This window comes from Panulirus ornatus, chromosome 29, assembly GCF_036320965.1.
Source record: "Panulirus ornatus isolate Po-2019 chromosome 29, ASM3632096v1, whole genome shotgun sequence".
Taxonomy (NCBI): Eukaryota; Metazoa; Arthropoda; class Malacostraca; order Decapoda; family Palinuridae; genus Panulirus; species Panulirus ornatus.
In genome coordinates, this window is record NC_092252.1 from 8,771,086 (window position 1) to 8,789,662 (window position 18,577).

The following is an 18,577-nucleotide window of genomic DNA, read 5'->3' on the forward strand; positions in this document are numbered from 1 at the left end:
AGAGTGTGATTAAAGACTTCTTTGATGATGCTAGCATTCTGTTTTGGGTAAGCCATAATTCCAATTGTCAGATCTACTCAAAATAAGATCAGCTTCACAAGAGTGTAACTGTTGTCAGCAGATCCTGGAAAAGTATCATTAAATCGTTTTCTTTTTTTCCCCTGTTTTACTATTACCATCATCATCATAATTACATAACCTTAGGACCATTTTATTGGGTTTTGCAGCCCCGAGGTTGCATTCCCTGTGGAAGCAGGACAAGGGGGGCTTTTTGGGGTAAGAAGGTACCTGACTATGTTGTACTGTTTTCCATTTACAGCCTTATCCATGGTGACTTCTCACCTGAGGGTGAAGTTCACTAAAACACTTACTTCTAAATGATATCCAACACAAAGCCACTGTTTTAACATTTAAACATGATAACTGGAAGTTGTACATATAACTGGCTCATAATAAAAGCATCATTACTTCATGGCATTTATTCTCTATTTATTATTACAGAATTGTAATGTTATATATATAGATCATCATGCCACAAGGATGGAATGGGCCTAAGAAATCAAAACATCAAGAACTAATTGTCTGGCTTTTAAAAACTATTACAGTGAATTTACAAAACTAACGACGACAACTTTTAACTTCAAGTGTTGACTCATCAAAATATCTGTTGTATTTCTTTGATCGATAACGTTTCTTGGGATCCTTCTTACTCCAAGCTGGGGCTAAATTTGGCATCAAACCTGTAAGGAACGAAAATTTCTACAGTAAAATCCACATACGAGATTCTGATATGTCCTTGCTTTACTCTATGGTCAACAAAATCTAAATAAAACAGGATTAAATAAAAAAGCATTTATCTACATACCGCATTCATACTATGAATCTGTAGCTACATCTTAGCAACTAACTCACACCCCTGCCACTTTATGATTAACCACCTACACCAAAAGTGAATAAACAGATATGCTGAAATGGCATTTGTAGAGTTGTAGGGATGGATGCTGTTCAGAGAACACACAGAAAGGTGTGACATATTTGTTTAGGGGGAGATGTTGCTTCTAATAAGTATAAGTCAAGTGGTGTGTAGTTTAAGATGGGTTACTTCAGTGTGTATGTTTTGTCAGTGTTATATTTCTTGGGGATGTGTGAATGTGTGAGGCTGAGGTTAGCTTTTTATATACAGTTGAGGATTGGTGGCTAGTTATAGAGTGATTTGAGTAGGATGGATCTAGTAATGTTGCATGGAACTGAGTGCCATGTATGTTGATGTAGGATTGCATTGAGATAATCACTGTTTTCATTGTTTCATGCACAGCTGTTGAATGCTTGTGGGAACTAAGCAACCAGTGACTGTTCTAAGTGCTGTTTTGAGTGGTTTGAAGCTTTGTTTTATTTGTTTTTGACAGGGTGAGTATATAAATGAACAGCAAAGATCTTTACATGAGAATTTTTAGTGTTAAAAGTAACAATTATATGCAAACTGAAGAAACAGATCTCTTAACAAAAGAAAGTTGTACTAAGGAATTACAAGACAGTCTGACATACAAATGAGAAGGGAACATCTGATGAAGGGATACAGATGCACTGAAAAGACCTGGATATTAGCACATAATATGTAAATAAAAAACATTCAAGAAAATGAAGTATAAAACAATGAGCGAGATGATCAATAACTGTAAAAGAGGGTGGTTCATAGGATGGATGAAACAGGTGAGGAAGAACATAAGTGAGAGGTGCAAGGTGAGTTAAGTGTGAAGAAACAAGTGGTGCCTGAAGTATTTTCCATTTCATGCAATATACATTTACCTTCATATACAGAAGGCAGAAAACAATAATGCTACCTTTGCTGAAGTTATGCATATATGGTTTCCTCGATGCCAACAACAGTAAATGTGTACCTCCTATTTCATAAGCAAAGTTTAAAGTACAAATACGTTTTTTATAACTCACCTGCCTTCTGTGACATTGCTACAAGTAATGAAACTCTTCGCTGCTGTTTTGCACAAAGTCCTGTAACACGACTAGGCAATAGGCAACCATCCTTTCGCAGAAACTGAGAAAGAATCAGCACATCCTGGAAAAAGTATAAATTTAAAAAAAAGCTAGTTTCATCCACAATGACAATATCAACATACAGTATAAGGTTGATCATTGAAAAAATAAAACACTTCTAAAATAAGCAATGCATGAAATAAATTAACAAGAGACAAATTTTACATCTGAGCAGTGTGTTAACTATAATTATGTTCCATTCTGAAAGGTCAATAATCCTATGTTACAATGTTAACAATAATATGTAGCACATCTATATCCACTCAATCCCCTGTATGAAAACAGCAATACAGCCATCCCCTAGATAACTAGTTACATTTGAGGAAAACCTTTTGAAATGCAAAAAGTCAATTTACAAGCAATTGAACTCATTATTGAAGGAGTGGGGGGTTAATATTCCTGAGCACTAATTCATATATCTAACTCTAATGTATGGAACACACATGCAAAAACATAGTCCAAAAACTGCTAACCAGAGAATCACATCAGTTAATTTCAATAATAATAAATAAAATCTTAAAAAAAAATTGGTGATAAGCTGGAGTTGGTTGAAATGGAGTGAGGGTTACAGGGAGGATAGGGAGGGGCATAAGGGGTGTCAACATCACCCCTGAATTATCTAATTCAGCCATCCCCTGAACTGATAATCTGATCAGGAGGTGGAGGAAGAGTTTTCATAAGCTTTTTGAGAAAGATATGCAATAAACTTCTGTGGTATCTTCCTTTCTATCTCTGTAAAACTCCCTGCAGCTACATGAAACAACTGTAAGCCCTCAAGAAAACATGAGGGAACATTCACATTTGGGATCCACATTATGAATGAGGGTTACAGCCTTCTCTGTAGGTTAAACACTTCTGATAATTCCTTGGCTGTAAAATAGCATGAGGTAGGGGATTTATCTTCCATTTCCTACGGGATCTTTTTTCTTTTTGGCCTCCAACTACAAGTATTCCTCATGGGGTTTGGTGCTCAGAATGCAATTTCACCAACTCTACCTCAACTTGTTCTTCAAATTCTTACTTTCTACTTTTCCTAACCGTTTATGACATGATTGAAGAGGCACACAAATATCTCTATCTTTGAGAGTAATGACATATCAAGTCAGCCTAATAAATCCAAAATGAAGAAAACTGTTGGAGAAGATTACAATGACTACAAGTGAATAGAGTAATATCAAAATTTATGGTGGAAATGAAGGCGGTTAACCTTACAGTATGTTTCAGGTTGAGGTTGAGGGCACAGAGTGGACACACACTGGAATCTTCATAACCTGTTTTGACCAAGAGAGGGGCACGAGGTGATTCCTTGTAAACTCCTTCTACCACTATTTTGTCACCATCTTCTTGAACAAGAACTGTCAATGGAAGAATCCAAAGAGTACATATTAGTTATCAAATCACACCACACTTTTTATTTCTTAGTCATATGGGCAACATACGATATCAGAATTATCTCTAACTCAAGAAGAAAAAAAGAACAACATGCAATAACACTGAAATACAAAGATATAATAGCAGCAACTGTGGCCTTTTTGTCTTTTCCTGGCACTACTTCACGGGGGGATTGCTGTTTCCTGTGTGGCAGGGTGGTGACAGGAATGGATGAAAGGTAGTAAGTATGAATATGTACATGTTTATATATGTATAAGTCTGTGTATGGGCGTTTATGTATATATATACATATATATGTGTGTATGAGTGATTGTGCAATTCTTCGTCTGTTTACTTGTGCTACCTCGCTGATGCGGGAAACAGCGATTATAATAATAATAATCATATTTTTTTTTCATACATATTCACCATATCCCGCAACAGTGAGGTAGCGTTAAGAATGGAAGACTGAGCCTTAGAGGTAATATCATCAGTTGGCCCCCTTATCTGTTCCTTCTTTTGGAAAATTAAAAAATGGGAGGTAAGGATTTCCAGCCAGTCCTACTTTCTGATGCAATTTCTTAGTTACCTCATTAAATTCTGTCACATTAGATAACTTGCTGATCTCTTCGTAATTATCCTAAGTTTGTTTCCTTTGATTGTAACTACATGGCAAAACAGCTAAAGGCTTACGATGATAATTTCCTCTATCACAATCATGCTACTTGACAGGATCAGGTCGCTGAATTTTACTGTCTTTTCTCCTCTGCCCTTGTCTTTGCAAGATTTGGAGTAGTATACAAGATAGCCTAAACTAATCTCTTTTGGTTTCATTTCCACCCTTCAAATGCCCTCCTAAATGAAGAGCATGCCCCTAAAAAAAATCTTGAAAGTTCAGGGTGTTTGGGACAGAATTTCCTGCTTTCTGAAGGCTGCCATACAACGGTTAGGACAACGGGACCCCTTTAATGGTCAGGGCCCTATGCTCTAAGCCTTTAAGAAGGGCCAGCCCTAACAGTATAAATCATTTAACAAAACTAAATAAGGAGGTAAGCATTATGCATATAAGGGAATATGTGAGCTTAGTTAATATATTTGTAATATACTAGTCAAATGTCAACAGAAATTGTAAAATCTAACAGCTGAGATGATGGTACAATAACACTGACATTATAATGTCATCTATATGTTGACATCCACTGCCTTTTCATGTAATGGGAATACTTTGACTAGAATCCTGAAAATGAGGATAAATCTTGACTCATCTAATATCATTCAATAATAAATAACAGTCCACAGCTATTTTTGTAATCACTATATCCACTATAAAATAAATAAACCATAGTTAGCTACTTCCTACATCTAGTTTCCATGTAGACATAAGATAAACTTTTACCCTTACATATCCTCTGTAATGTTTAGATGGGTGAGTTTTCTTTTTCATATTAAACATTCCTTCATAATTATCTCAACCCCATATTCTTCCTCTTCTTCATAACCCTCCTTACTACTGAATTACTTCTGAATGCTAAGAAATAATGGGAAGAGTCTAAAAACCATAATATCAATTTCTTATGGACTTCTGTGGTGCGGCAGTTACTGTTCTTGACTTTGATGCATTCAAGAGATGCCCACCACAGTCAACCCACCTGTGCATCCACCCCTAGCAGTTGGTCAATAAAATGGGTATCTGGTTCAGGAAAAAGTGTGTGTCTATATACATGGGGATGGGAGAAAGAATACTGCCCACGTTTTCCTTGTGTGTCATAGAAGGTGACTAGAAGGGGTGAGAGTGTGGGGCTGGAAATCCTCGCCACCAGTTTTCTTTTTCTAAAAGAAGGAACAGATGAATGGGCTGAGTGAAGATTTTTCCCTCTAAGGCTCAGTCATCCGTTCTTGACACTACCTCACTATTGCAGGAAATACCAAATACATACAAAAATATATATATATATATATATATATATATATATATATACAGCGTAACGGGATGGCCTTGATAAGGGCCTCATCTACCTGTGCCGTCTCAGCTCACATAAAAATTATATGCAAAATAGTCCTATAAATGTAACAAAGATCCTATTTCTACAAAATGTACAATTTCTTTCTTTTATGTATATATTTTTTCAAACAAAAATTATGATAAATCTAAGCACTCATGGGAAGTTGGATAAGGTTCCATAGATTCTGTATATTCATATAAGAACTTCCCTTACTTTCATGGTATTATTACAGCTGTGGATATCCAGAGAATCTTGCTAAGGTAGGTTAGGTCTTGTTTGATTGAATTTTTTTTTTTCCTCCCAGATTAACATCGCCCTCCCCACTATCATTATAAATTACTGCAGGATAAAAAGCAATACTTCATAAAAATTTGTTCCCAGTCAAAATCACTTCTGCAAGTTTATTCACTGATAATTTTCCATATCCATAATTCAACTTTCTCACTTACTTTCCTTTAAAAAGTTTTTCGACGAAACAGCAATTTGTCTTGTCTGGCTATTTCCGGCTGCAGCAATTCTGCCTACATGAGAACCACTGATGATCCTTGCGGGAATTCGACCAAGTAACATTCTTAATTCAGCGGCACATGTTAGAATCATGGCTAATCTTGACTACGTTGACCCACAAGGCAAGCTAAGCAAAATTCACACAAGTTTTGTTCTCTCCAACAATCCCATAGAGCGATGTAAGGCATCAAAGTTTACATTATGTGACGAAGGCCTTACAAGCCTAAGCCATTTTCAAGTGTACTGGAAGTACCAGCCTATATAATTTTCACTTTTACATAGCACTAAAATGTGTATATTTGCATTAATCATACAATCCTATTTGCATATCGGAAGAGATGCAGTTCGCAGTATCATACATTCAATATAAAGCTAAGTTCAGCCATCAGCCACTCTCACGATTCAGATGTAAAAATGCAGTTTCATTGAGGTAGTACAACCCCCATAGCAAAAACGTTGCTTACACGAACTACCAAAAAATTCTCATTATAATAAAAGCAATAAATAATGACTCTCCTTGCGCCACTTACACGTTAATCAATGTTTCTTGAAAAGGTTTACTATCGAGATTCCAACATGCATCAGTTATCGTTTAGAAATTGCTATTTCAAATATTCACAGGGAAAATTTTAGTAAGTCAGATGACCGTCCGAGATCTTTATGAGGCAGTTCAATTAAACTGAGAGCGGTTGTGAGTGGATGCGGCCTTTCTTCGTGTTTCTGGCGCTCCCTCGCTAACGCGGGAAACGACGATCAAGTGGCTGGGGTGAGACATTAAATATATATATTTTGGACAATCACACGTTTGCCAATTGGCGTCCTAGCTTCGTCTCTTCGATGCATATCAACTGACTTATATTTCTCTCTTGTGTCTCCCCTGATGATGTGATTATTACACGAAAGTGCACTTGGGAACTTATCGTGTTTCATTTTCTCCGTGGACTCATAGGAATATATATATATATATATATATATATATATATATATATATATATATATATATATATATATATATATATTCACCGTTTCCTGCATTTGTGAGGTAACGTAAAGAACAGAGGAGTGAGCCTTAGAGGAAAAAATCCTCACTTGGCTCCTTGCTCTGCTCTTTCATTTGGAAAGTAACTAAGAAACGCGATTAAGAAGGGCGAGAGCGGTTGGCTGGAAAGCCTCTCTCTCTCTCGTTTTTGATTTTCCAAAAGAGGGAACAGAGCAGAGGGCCAAGTGAGGATACTTCCACTTGGGCTTAGTCCCCTGTTCTTAACGCTACCTCGCTAACGCGGGAAATGGTGAACATAAAAAAAGAATAAAAGAAAATGTTAAGTATTTCGATATCCCTAAAATGTTATGAAAATCTCTACTTGGTTGTGCAGACTGTTCTAAACGTGGAAAAAAAAAGTCTTACTTTAGCTTGAAGGAACAGACAGTCCTGAGGAGATAGTAGTCAGCCTTGCATCGGTCATCGGCAAGGATCGAGAACAGCCACAGTGTCCCCGCTCAACCAGCAAGGAAACAGGAAAACGTCTCGCAATCAAGTTTCCAATAGGAAACGATACAGGAGATCTACATCCGGTATGCAATACTGGGTCAGGCAAGAGGAATTGGATTCGTTTTTTCTCAAGTTAATAACTTCCGGGGAATAAACAGGTTAGAAAAAAAAAAAGAAACTCGCACAAACACCTCTCGGTAAGACATGAGCTAGCTCGTCAAACACTACATCTCCACAATAACTTGCACTGCAGTCTCAACTCCACCGTACTGAAAAAAAACAACAAAACTATCCCACTAAAAAGAAAGTGGGAGACGAAGACATTAGCTGCGAGGCATCATGGTCTTCCTTGTACAGGCGAGAGAAGAGTAAACAATGACTGCGGAGATTATCCAATTATATGGTTCAGTCAACCATATCTGGAATCTGCTATCGGTTTACTGTCATATATCTAGCATGTTTTTTTTTTCTCTATCCATCTCTTCCTTCATCTGTCAAGCAAACTCATTCATCTATCCATGCTTCTAGTTATGACTATCCGTACTTTCACCCATCTATCTATTCATCCATTAAGCATCTCACCCATCTACCAATCTACTCCAGCAGCTATTCTAAAATATTATGAATGTACCTCATAAATCATGCCGTATCTGAAAGAGAAAAATAAAAAGATAGACACCTGCCTCCAACACATGAAGGTACATCACCCATAGGGGCATTATATATTGTACAATGAAAATTTAAGTTCTCTATACTTCTCAATGAGGATCGTCTATAACTATAAGAGCATTTATTGAAATATACAATAAAAATAAATGCTATTCTAAGTGAACAATTCACAATTATCTTTTCTAACGAATAAAAGGAAAATTAATCACAAATCTCAATCACTAACAATCTCTTACAAAAAGTGGGAGACTGGAGTTCCCAGCTCCCACTTTGATGTTGCCTATAAGAGAGAGCGGAGGGAGAAAGAAAGGGAAATTGAAAAAAAAAAAATAAGGAAAGGAGAGAGATTACATATGGATAATGTATTGAAACGAAATTACATTAAATCTCTTCCCTAAATGAAGACGACAGGCCCCAAGTACGATCTGTGTTGTGCTTGTGTTTTGATAGTCTCTTCGATCAAAAATTTAGAAAAGAAAATGGAAGCTAGAATCAAGGCACTTGGCGAACACATATATTCTCTAACCCGAATGACTCGAACAAATAATGCTCGGCTCATCATATACAAGCCCATTAAGACATAGCCTTATTAACTATCCTCTATAGGTCAAAAGCTCATTAAGACATGACCTTATTAACTATCCTCTGGAGGTCAACAGCTTAGGTCATAGGTTATCTGCAGCAGTTTCTCTCTCCTAGACGACTGCAACAACGGATGTAGGAACTTGATATGCGAGTTCACCTTGATGTTAAGGACGTGACATGTGCAGATCAGCATCGAACAAGGGCAGTCTAATTCTTAAGCGCAAAACGTAATCCATTATACGTATCACAGATCAAGTTCATGAAACTTTAGAATATGTATCATGTACCCACAGGATATGTAATACAATTCGCATGAGAATATTCTAAGTACCCAAGAGAATATACCTCATGTACCCATGAAAATATGCATCATGTACCAGTGAGAATATGTACAATTTACCAATGAAAATATGCATAATGTATCCATGAATATATGCATCATGTACTCTTTAAGAATATGTATCATCTATCCACAACAATATGTATCAAATGCCAGTGAGCATTTCTGGTGAAGATGATCGCCGACGGTCGAACAGTAAAACCTTAAAAAAAAAGGTTGAATAATCTTCCACAGATGTGAGACAGGGTTGGGTGGGTTAACTAATGCTTGGGATCTGGTGCGGCGGCAGATCAAGTACTCGCTGTACGTGTAAGCTTGTTGAGGCTGGGATGCGCTGGTGGACTGGCAAGTCTGCACGGTCCCTGAAGTTTAGAACAAAGTAATTAGCCTGACGGTAAAAGGGTTTTCCTTTACCAGTTAACCCTCTTCTGTCTGTAACCAACTGTACAGAATAACGAGAAAACATCCCAGTGTTATTTAAATGAACCTGATAATTTTCAGTCTGCGTTAATTCACGCACATTAATTGTTAATCATAAATGAAATCATTACCAGGCTATCGCAGAGAGTTCATCATTTTGCATGCGTGACCCACCGATAGACAAAAAGCGGTAATATGCATTAGAAAACTGGCACCAATAGGAAAGTATCCCTATCTCACTTCTAGTAATAAAAAACCCGTTTTCATTGACCGACTTCGCCAGTACTGAAGTGAATCTCATACTATCTCCCGTAACTTGCTAATCTTTATAACGTAGAGTACATGACAGGAATACAAAAACAAGCTGTAAAAGACTTTCCACGTCATAGCAACAAATGCCAAAGTTCAAGACAGCAGATGTAGCTGTATGTTAAAACCGAGATACCCATTGGAAAATGCAGATGCTAGTCTTTGGGCTGGATAATTAAACTTTGTTACTGACTAGAAGTTATCTCTGTATATAAATTACGTTAACGAGGAACTATTATGTTCCACGGTAACTCTTTATTCATGCGTGAATATCTATTTGTTCAAGGGCCACATGCACTGTGGCAGTGTATCTAGTCTTGGAATTTATCCTTAACACCTCCTGAAGGTGTTATAAATATTTCGGATGATGGATGAGGCTTGACGCTGATGTCCTTGAATTAAGGACGAAGGATCCTGGCAGTTGGAAGGCCTAAAACCCAAACAACTAACCGACCAAACTATTCGTGCAGTACAGTAAAGAGTCCCATCTCTCAAGCTTTGTTACTATTAAGCAACTTTTTTTTTCACCTTCGGTAAGCTGTCAAAATTAAGTTTCATCACTTATCCTCCATTTGACCACAACTCTGATACTACAGAAGTACTTCTTTACATCTTTTCTAACAAGTTTAAAACTTAATTTGTTGATATGATCTCTATTGGTGGTTTTCCCTTGGCATCTCTCAAAAGAACCGTCCACCGTCAAAATGGTTTAGAAACGTAAGAGTTGTCATCATAACTAATTTTGCTCGTCTCTTTCCTCAAGGCAGGTAACATTAAAGCTTTTAATCTCCAGTGTAAATCACCTCCATCATTTCAGATACCATTTTCGCTGCCTTCCTCTCGACGATCACTATCAGTCCCTATGTTTTGAGGTGGCCAAACTTGAGATAACCATTTCTACTGAGGTTTGATATTAGTTTTCAGTGGCTTATTGAACACTGTCACTTTGGCTTAAGACCACCAGTCGTCACCCGAACAAGCAAACACTCGATAGCTCAAATTATCTGGTAAGAAGGCAGGTCATACAAGCCAAAACGTACTGTGCAACCTGAGGTTGACTGGCGTCCTGTAAGAGATACCTGGAGAACGACCTCCTCCTCCTCCTCTTCTCGCACCTTCAGCACTGTGTACGAGGGTTCGGAGATCGAGGTGGTCGGGAAAAAAGGATTTTCTTGTACCCATGAATGAACATCTCTTCACGCAATCGTCTTACCCTAGAGGTCAACATGACGTAGGCCACAGTGTGTGTGGGGGAATACCGGCATAACAACAGCAGCAAAACAAAGTACGCAAAGCAACGGTAAGGAAAGCCAGGATATATCATATGACACAGTGAATCGCAATAAGTGAGAAGAAATGTGGTGGTGATAGTAATGGTACCGAGATGATGGTGGTGGTGGTGACGGTGATGGTGCTGGTGGTGGTACCGAGGTGGTGTTTGTTGTAGAGTGTGGTAGTGGCGTGCAGTACTGGTGACGGGTCGAGAGGGAGGGCCAAGGCCGGTGACCCGCGGGCGGCCGGCGGCCGACGCTCGCCCTCGGCCACTCGCCAGCCTCCCTTCAGCTACTCCTAGCTATAACTCAGCACCATTATCATAATACTAGACTTTTACTCACTGGCAACATTACTCATAAAGATTATCCGGTTCCAGTGGGCGATTCACAAGAAGGAAGATTTAACACGGTGCTCGGCGCCTGCTTGTCGCTCACAGCTTCCCCCGGCTCACTTTTTGCCATTTACCATTCCTAAATATGGCCCTGCAATTATCGATGAATATGGAACGTATGCGGCTTTATTTCTAAGTTTATCTTGCGTTGGCTACCTAGTACAGAGAACACGACAGCAATCGCAGGTCAGGAAACTAATTGTGGCTCATATTCACAAAACTCATCTCGGGTTCGTTTCTGAAGTCCAATGTCTATATCGGCATCGGCAAAGGGATGGGAGGCTGTGGGGTCCGACCCGGGAATCATGGCCCGCGCCGGTGGGCTAATGTAGTGGTGCTGACTACTTACTGAATGACCACTTCATGCTTCACCTGGCGAGTCTCATGCCATCTACTGGTGATGCTTGACTTTACAAGTTGGTCCTCACATACTGAACCTGCTTCTAGCATATATATATATATATATATATATATATATATATATATATATATATATATATATATATATATATATATATATATATAGAGAGAGAGAGAGAGAGAGAGAGAGAGAGAGAGAACGGGAAGGATGTGGTATACAGGGGTCGACGTACTGTCAGTGGGCTGAACCAGGGCATGTGAAGCGTCCGGGGTAACCTATGGTTGTGGGTAGGTAGGCTGTGGTTTCGGTGCTTTATACATGACATCTAGAAAATGGATGTGAGCGGGTGCAGCCTTTCTTCGTCCGTTCCAAAGGCTATCTCGCTAACGAGGGAAATGGCAAACAAAAATCAAAATAGAAAAGGAAAAGAATATATATATATATATATATACAATGATGAAGGTGTTTTCTTATATTTTACATCCGCAGTGATGTGAACTTATAACGAGTGGCGAAAATCATACCAACAATTCTACGATAGGCTTTCCGAAAGTTGGGAGTGCCTTGAGGAGGAAGGATATTGTTGAAACAACGTAAAACACGGAAAAAATACTTCTAAAATGAACAGATCCTGAGCACCTCACACAACTTCTTCTATCACCAACATGAGTACCTTACCTTTATAGATACAGTAAAAAAAGTATGCTTATTGTCATCTTCGTCCACTTAGAATATATATATATATATATACATATATATATATATATATATATATATATATATATATATATATATATATATATATATATATATATTATACGCTTGTCAATCTTGACAAGAAATCATAAATGGAGAAAAGTTTGCTTCAAGATGTTTTGACAGGTCCTACTTAAGCCGGGGGCATAAGCAGGGACCGATTCGTTAGATATCTTAGCCCAACAGTTTCCAAGGACTGATGCTAGTACCTTAAGCTATCACAGATTTGCTATTATAGTATACTTTTTTTGGCTCCCAGAGTTTACATGAAACAGATCTGCCTGTATGGAACGAAAGTGCGTTCTTTACGGGAGCTTTCAGTACCTGATGTTGGACACAAAAGGGACCAGTGGGGTTCCATACTCTCTGGGCGGTGACTGTTCAATCTAGTTTCAAGATAACGAGATCCTAAGACTTTGAAAGCGATTTGATACGCTACTGCCGCCACAGAGATTCACAAGGGCTGACATCGCGACAGTGTTGGAATGCTAAGGAACTGTTAACATGCCAGAGGTGAAGTGACAGCTTAGCAGTGTAGAGGAACCAAGACACTGTCAACAGGCCAGAGGAAGGATGACGTACCGCTCCGTCGTTGCGAAGGATTCGCCAGGCCTTGCCCTGGGCTTTCATCAACGGCTCTCCCTTCCTTCCCCCTTGATCCCTTTTGTCCAGTCGTGTCCATCCTCCACAGCGAAACACCTGCGGAGGCTCACAGGATAGCATTCCAGCACAAAGTTCAGGTGTGTACATCATGCAGGTCTCTCATCCGGGAAATCTAACAAAAACCTAAACACAGGAATGTCACTTCGGACGACGCGAGACACTGGGCAACAGAGCGATATTTCTGATATGTTATCGACAACTATAGTCAAGTCAACGACCTGCTTTTTAAATACAAATCATGATGGGGGTTCTCTCCGTGCATCTCGCCTTGTTCAATGCCTCTCATCGCGTCACGTAATGAAAACAATCAACCTGTGACATGATTGCAGCCGTCATTTGTTCACACCGTAAGGAGAAAAAAAAAAAAATAGAGGAAGAAGTGACATTATCTAGTGACAGAAAGATTAGTGGAGAGGCGAGGACCAACCAAGGGGGAGCCAGAGAACCAACTAGGGTTAGCTAGAGAAGTAGGAGACCCAGTAAACGGGTGACAAACAGGATATGTCAACGCTTATTAAAAAATGGTTGGATTTAGGAACTTGTGAAAAGCGAAATATTTACGTGTGTTTGAATCCATCAAAGGCGGGAATTCATTTTCAGTGTAAGTGGGAAAAATAAGGACAGCAATAATATAAGCAGCAATAACAACAGAAGGAGCAGCAACTACAGCAGGAACGGTGACGGAAAATGATACGAAAGTTAAAGCAACTGGAAATCCAGAACCATAATGGGCAACAGAAGCAGCAGCATCTACAGCAGCAAGGGGGTCATAGGTGCTGGTGACTGTAGTATCAAAACGATAAAAAAAAAAGAGAGAGAGGGAGAGACAGGGAGCAAAAGAGTCTAAGGTAACTGGGCAGAGGGTGGAGCCGGCAGGGAGGCGACACGTGTGGTAAGCAGCTCCCCATGCCCCGCCCGGCCGTCGTCCTCACGCCCCGCCACACCTGCTCCATTATCATTTAAATATTCCATAGTAGTGGTGGAAGTAGCCACGATACGGGGCTGACACCGGACTACGACTGTAGCTAGGGAGGGGGCTGTTAGGTGCTCCAGGGAGACGCACGCTCTGGAGTGCCATCATCCTCAAAGACCCCGGAAAACAATGGTGTTTATGGCGTGCCTTCGTCCACACGTAATAATCTGAAATACATAATCCGGAGATGAGAAGGTGAGCAGCCATACTCGCACGAAGCTCTTCCATACGTCAGCTGTACGCCAGACACACGGCCTAGTAGGTGTAGGAGCGCTACACTCGCTTTCTACAGCAAAGATTCCCTGAATACCTGGGTGAAGATGGAGCGCGTGTTGCATACCTGAGCAGGCGCCGGGTAGCTCCTGTCTGGATTATACACTCGGCCGCTCGTTACCGTGTCTAAACGGCTCTATATGAAGTGTGTCAGGCCAAGGCGGTAGGCGGGGCACTGTGCCGCCCCCTCCACCTTGCTCCTGACACTCCAGATGGTTAGCTACGGTGACTTGGGTGCCTGCCACTGCCTCGGTTTTGTCACAGCACACACACACACACACACACACACACACACACACACACACACACACTCCGCCATGTTCCTTTTACTTCAGTTTCACATGAGCTTCATAGATGTAACCAGGAACTAAACGTTCTATCAGAAACCTAGTTTCAGCTACATGCCTCGCTGATACAGCCACGAATGAGTCTCTGGTGACCAACAGGTGGTACTTGAGTGGTGAGGCAGGGGAGCGGCAAGTGGAGAGAGGAGGGCGAATTCGTCCATCCCTTGACCCTATAAGCACAATGATGCGACCCTTGAGCACGACTCTAAGGTATGATGGCTTGACCTAACACTTACAGCCAGGCCTAAGGCCAGGTCATCAACCCAGAGGGTCGCACCCTCGCGGTCAAGCGTTGCACCGTCGTGCTCAGGGTTAATGCCACACACACACACACACACACACACACACACACACTAATGCTCCATAGCTCCATAACGAACCTTACTCTACCTACTGGTACCACTGGATTATCATTCGAAAATCATTTCTATAGATAACTATTCTGTGAAAATCATTTCTATAGATAACTATTCTGTAAGTAAATGTAAATGCAAAGTACAGCAGATCTATGACAGTGTTCAAATGAAATGGTATTCACCAATACAAAAAAGTAAACTCAGTATATGGTTCTTTGTGGAAGGTCTAACACGTTTCCCCAGACAGGAAAACTTGATGACCTACGCACAGGCCAGCGATAAAGCCAGACATGATGTCCTCACACGTGCCCGGACGCTCAATCTGATTGGATGCTCAGGCAGGTGGAGGCTAAGGTTGGTGAAAGCTTAAAGTGATGGACACTCACGTTGGTGGAGGCTCAGGCAGGTGAAAGCTAACGCTGGTGGAGACTCACGCTATCTGGAGGCTCGTGCTGGTGGAGACTCAGGCTAGTGAAGGCTTACGCTGGTGGAGGCTCGGGCAGGTGGAGGTTTAGGCTGGTGAAAGCTTAACGCTGATGGTGACTTACGCTGCCTTGAGGCACTTGCTTGTGAAGGCTCAGACTGGTTGAGTTTCACCCTGCTAGAGGCTCACACGAGTAGGAGGATCAGCCGGTAAGTGGTGTGTGTGTGTTGTGTGTTGCCGGGGCGTATGGCGTATGGAAAGCTGAGGCGCTGGAGCTACGTCCACTAAGGGACGGTGTCCTACACACACACACACACACACACACACACAGACACACCGAGCCAATGTCTCTCCTGCCGTGTCCCCCATCAAGACACATCTACCTTATTTACAGAAACAACCACCATAAACATCATTTGTATTGTTATTGGGAAAAACCAAACGACCTGAATAGAAAGTAACCCTCACACAGGCAGGTAACATTCGATATACAAATAGAAAAAACAAACAAACAAAAAAAGCCGGCAGCTTCAACAACAAGAACAAGAACAACAACCTCGCACGACCTCTTAAAGAACGTCCATCATCACAAGCTCAACGCTGCAACAAAATTCCTAAATACAGAAAAACAATCGACTCAAAAGGACCAAGAACAGAAAAAGTTCCACACGAGAAAAGAGGACGAGGGACACATCATGTATATGGCAGCCTCCAAGGTTAACGCCAGCACCGGAAATGATTGCGTATTACTTGGCCATAATGTTAGGGCACCAGACCCGGTAAAGCAGGTCTCAACTTTTAGAATACTGCTTTTATACACTGTACACTGTACCCTGTTTCAGGGCATATGGAGAGACGGGCGGATACACAGATAAGACATATATAGAGGAAGTTAAATTGCTACGCCGAAAACCTGACTCATTTTTAGTTCATCTGTTTTTAATGTTACACCGTGTAGCCTCTGGAGTGCGACGACCAAAACCCTTGAGTATTGATGGCAAAACCTTTGCGAATGATGACCTGGCTTCTGAAATAACCATTAAGGACCAGGTCGAAGTCCAAGGCATTATACCCAATGGTCGCCCCACAGTGATGAAGGATCGTACCGTCGTGCTCACCGATGTAGCCAAGGGCCGTACCGTCGTACTCAAAGGCCGTACCGTTGTGTTCAAGGGGCTAATACTTTGTGATTCCAGAGGTAAAGCACCAGGCAGGGGTGGAGTGGCCCAGGTTGGTGGGTGGGTGGAGGAGTGGGGCGTCGGTGTGACCGTGATGAGCCTGGCCACCACCTCCATAACCTCCCTATATGGCCCTCACCCGCCCGCTCCGCCTCCGTCTGCTGCCCTCCTGCATCAGCTGGTTCAGGCGCTCAGGGGGGGCCGCTGCCGCCACCACCACTACCACGCTCTACCTCTGGCGGCAGCAGCAGAGAGAGAGAGAGAGAGAGAGAGAGAGAGAGAGAGAGAGAGAGAGAGAGAGAGAGAGAGAGAGAGAGAGAGAGAGAGAGAGAGAGAGAGACCAGCAGTATATTTCATGAATACCTACGACGGGATTTTGTTTGAAAGGCTATTTCTCGAGTGACAGATAATCCTGTCTGACAAGCAGCAGCAAGTCTTAGGAACAGATAGCATGAATAAACAAACCCCTGGAACAGATAACAAGACATAAATCTCAAGAACAGAGGACATGAATAAACAAATCTCGGTAACAGAAGACAAGAGACAAGTCTCAGCAAGAGAACATAAAGTATCTACTAAAAATCGTTCCATATCCTACATCTGGATGTGTATATTTTTTTTTTCATACATATTCGCCATTTCCCGTGTTAGCGAGGTAGCGTTAAGAACAGAGGACTGAGCCTTAGAGAGAAAATCCTCACTTGGCTCCTTTTCTCTGTTCCTTCTTTTGGAAAAGTAAAAACTGGAGGGGAGGATTTTCAGCCCCCGCTCCCTCCCCTTTAAGTCGCCTTCTACGACACACTGGGAATACTTGGGAAGTATTCTTTCTCCCCTATCCCCAGGGATAAGCTGGATATATATATATATATATATATATATATATACCTCTGTAATTTGAGCACTCACTCTTATCCCCTTTGCCTTTGTACAATGGCACTATGCACGCATTCCGCCAATCCTCAGGCACCTCACCATGAGTCATACATACATTAAATAACCTTACCAACCAGTCAACAATACAGTCACCCCCTTTTTTAATAAATTCCACTGCAATACCATCCAAACCTGCTGCCTTGCCGGCTTTCATCTTCCGCAAAGCTTTTACTACCTCTTCTCTGTTTAGGGGTGTGTGATGTCTCCATGGTTGTTTAATTTGTTTATGGATGGGGTTGTTAGGGAGGTAAATGCAAGAGTCCTGGAAAGAGGGGCAAGTATGAAGTCTGTTGGGGATGAGAGAGCTTGGGAAGTGAGTCAGTTGTTGTTCGCTGATGATACAGCGCTGGTGGCTGATTCATGTGAGAAACTGCAGAAGCTGGTGACTGAGTTTGGTAAAGTGTGTGGAAGAAGAAAGTTAAGAGTAAATGTGAATAAGAGCAAGGTTATTAGGTACAGTAGGGTTGAGGGTCAAGTCAATTGGGAGGTGAGTTTGAATGGAGAAAAACTGGAGGAAGTGAAGTGTTTTAGATATCTGGGAGTGGATCTGTCAGCGGATGGAACCATGGAAGCGGAAGTGGATCATAGGGTGGGGGAGGGGGCGAAAATTTTGGGAGCCTTGAAAAATGTGTGGAAGTCGAGAACATTATCTCGGAAAGCAAAAATGGGTATGTTTGAAGGAATAGTGGTTCCAACAATGTTGTATGGTTGCGAGGCGTGGGCTATGGATAGAGTTGTGCGCAGGAGGATGGATGTGCTGGAAATGAGATGTTTGAGGACAATGTGTGGTGTGAGGTGGTTTGATCGAGTAAGTAACGTAAGGGTAAGAGAGATGTGTGGAAATAAAAAGAGCGTGGTTGAGAGAGCAGAAGAGGGTGTTTTGAAATGGTTTGGGCACATGG

General features: G+C 41.1%; 1 protein-coding gene across 1 annotated transcript; it reads right to left on the reverse strand.

The window, feature by feature from the left end:
* Window positions 1-464: 464 nt before the first annotated feature.
* mRpS18A (mitochondrial ribosomal protein S18A) lies at window positions 465-6,176 on the reverse strand. The gene is made up of 4 exons (XM_071679146.1): window positions 5,876-6,176; window positions 3,265-3,407; window positions 1,951-2,074; window positions 465-740 (listed from the first exon to the last, which is right to left on the reverse strand). Exons 1-4 carry the CDS (start codon window positions 6,024-6,026, stop codon window positions 619-621), a joined length of 540 nt encoding a protein of 179 aa, XP_071535247.1. The 5' UTR covers window positions 6,027-6,176; the 3' UTR covers window positions 465-618.
* Between the last annotated feature and the right edge of the window lie 12,401 nt (window positions 6,177-18,577).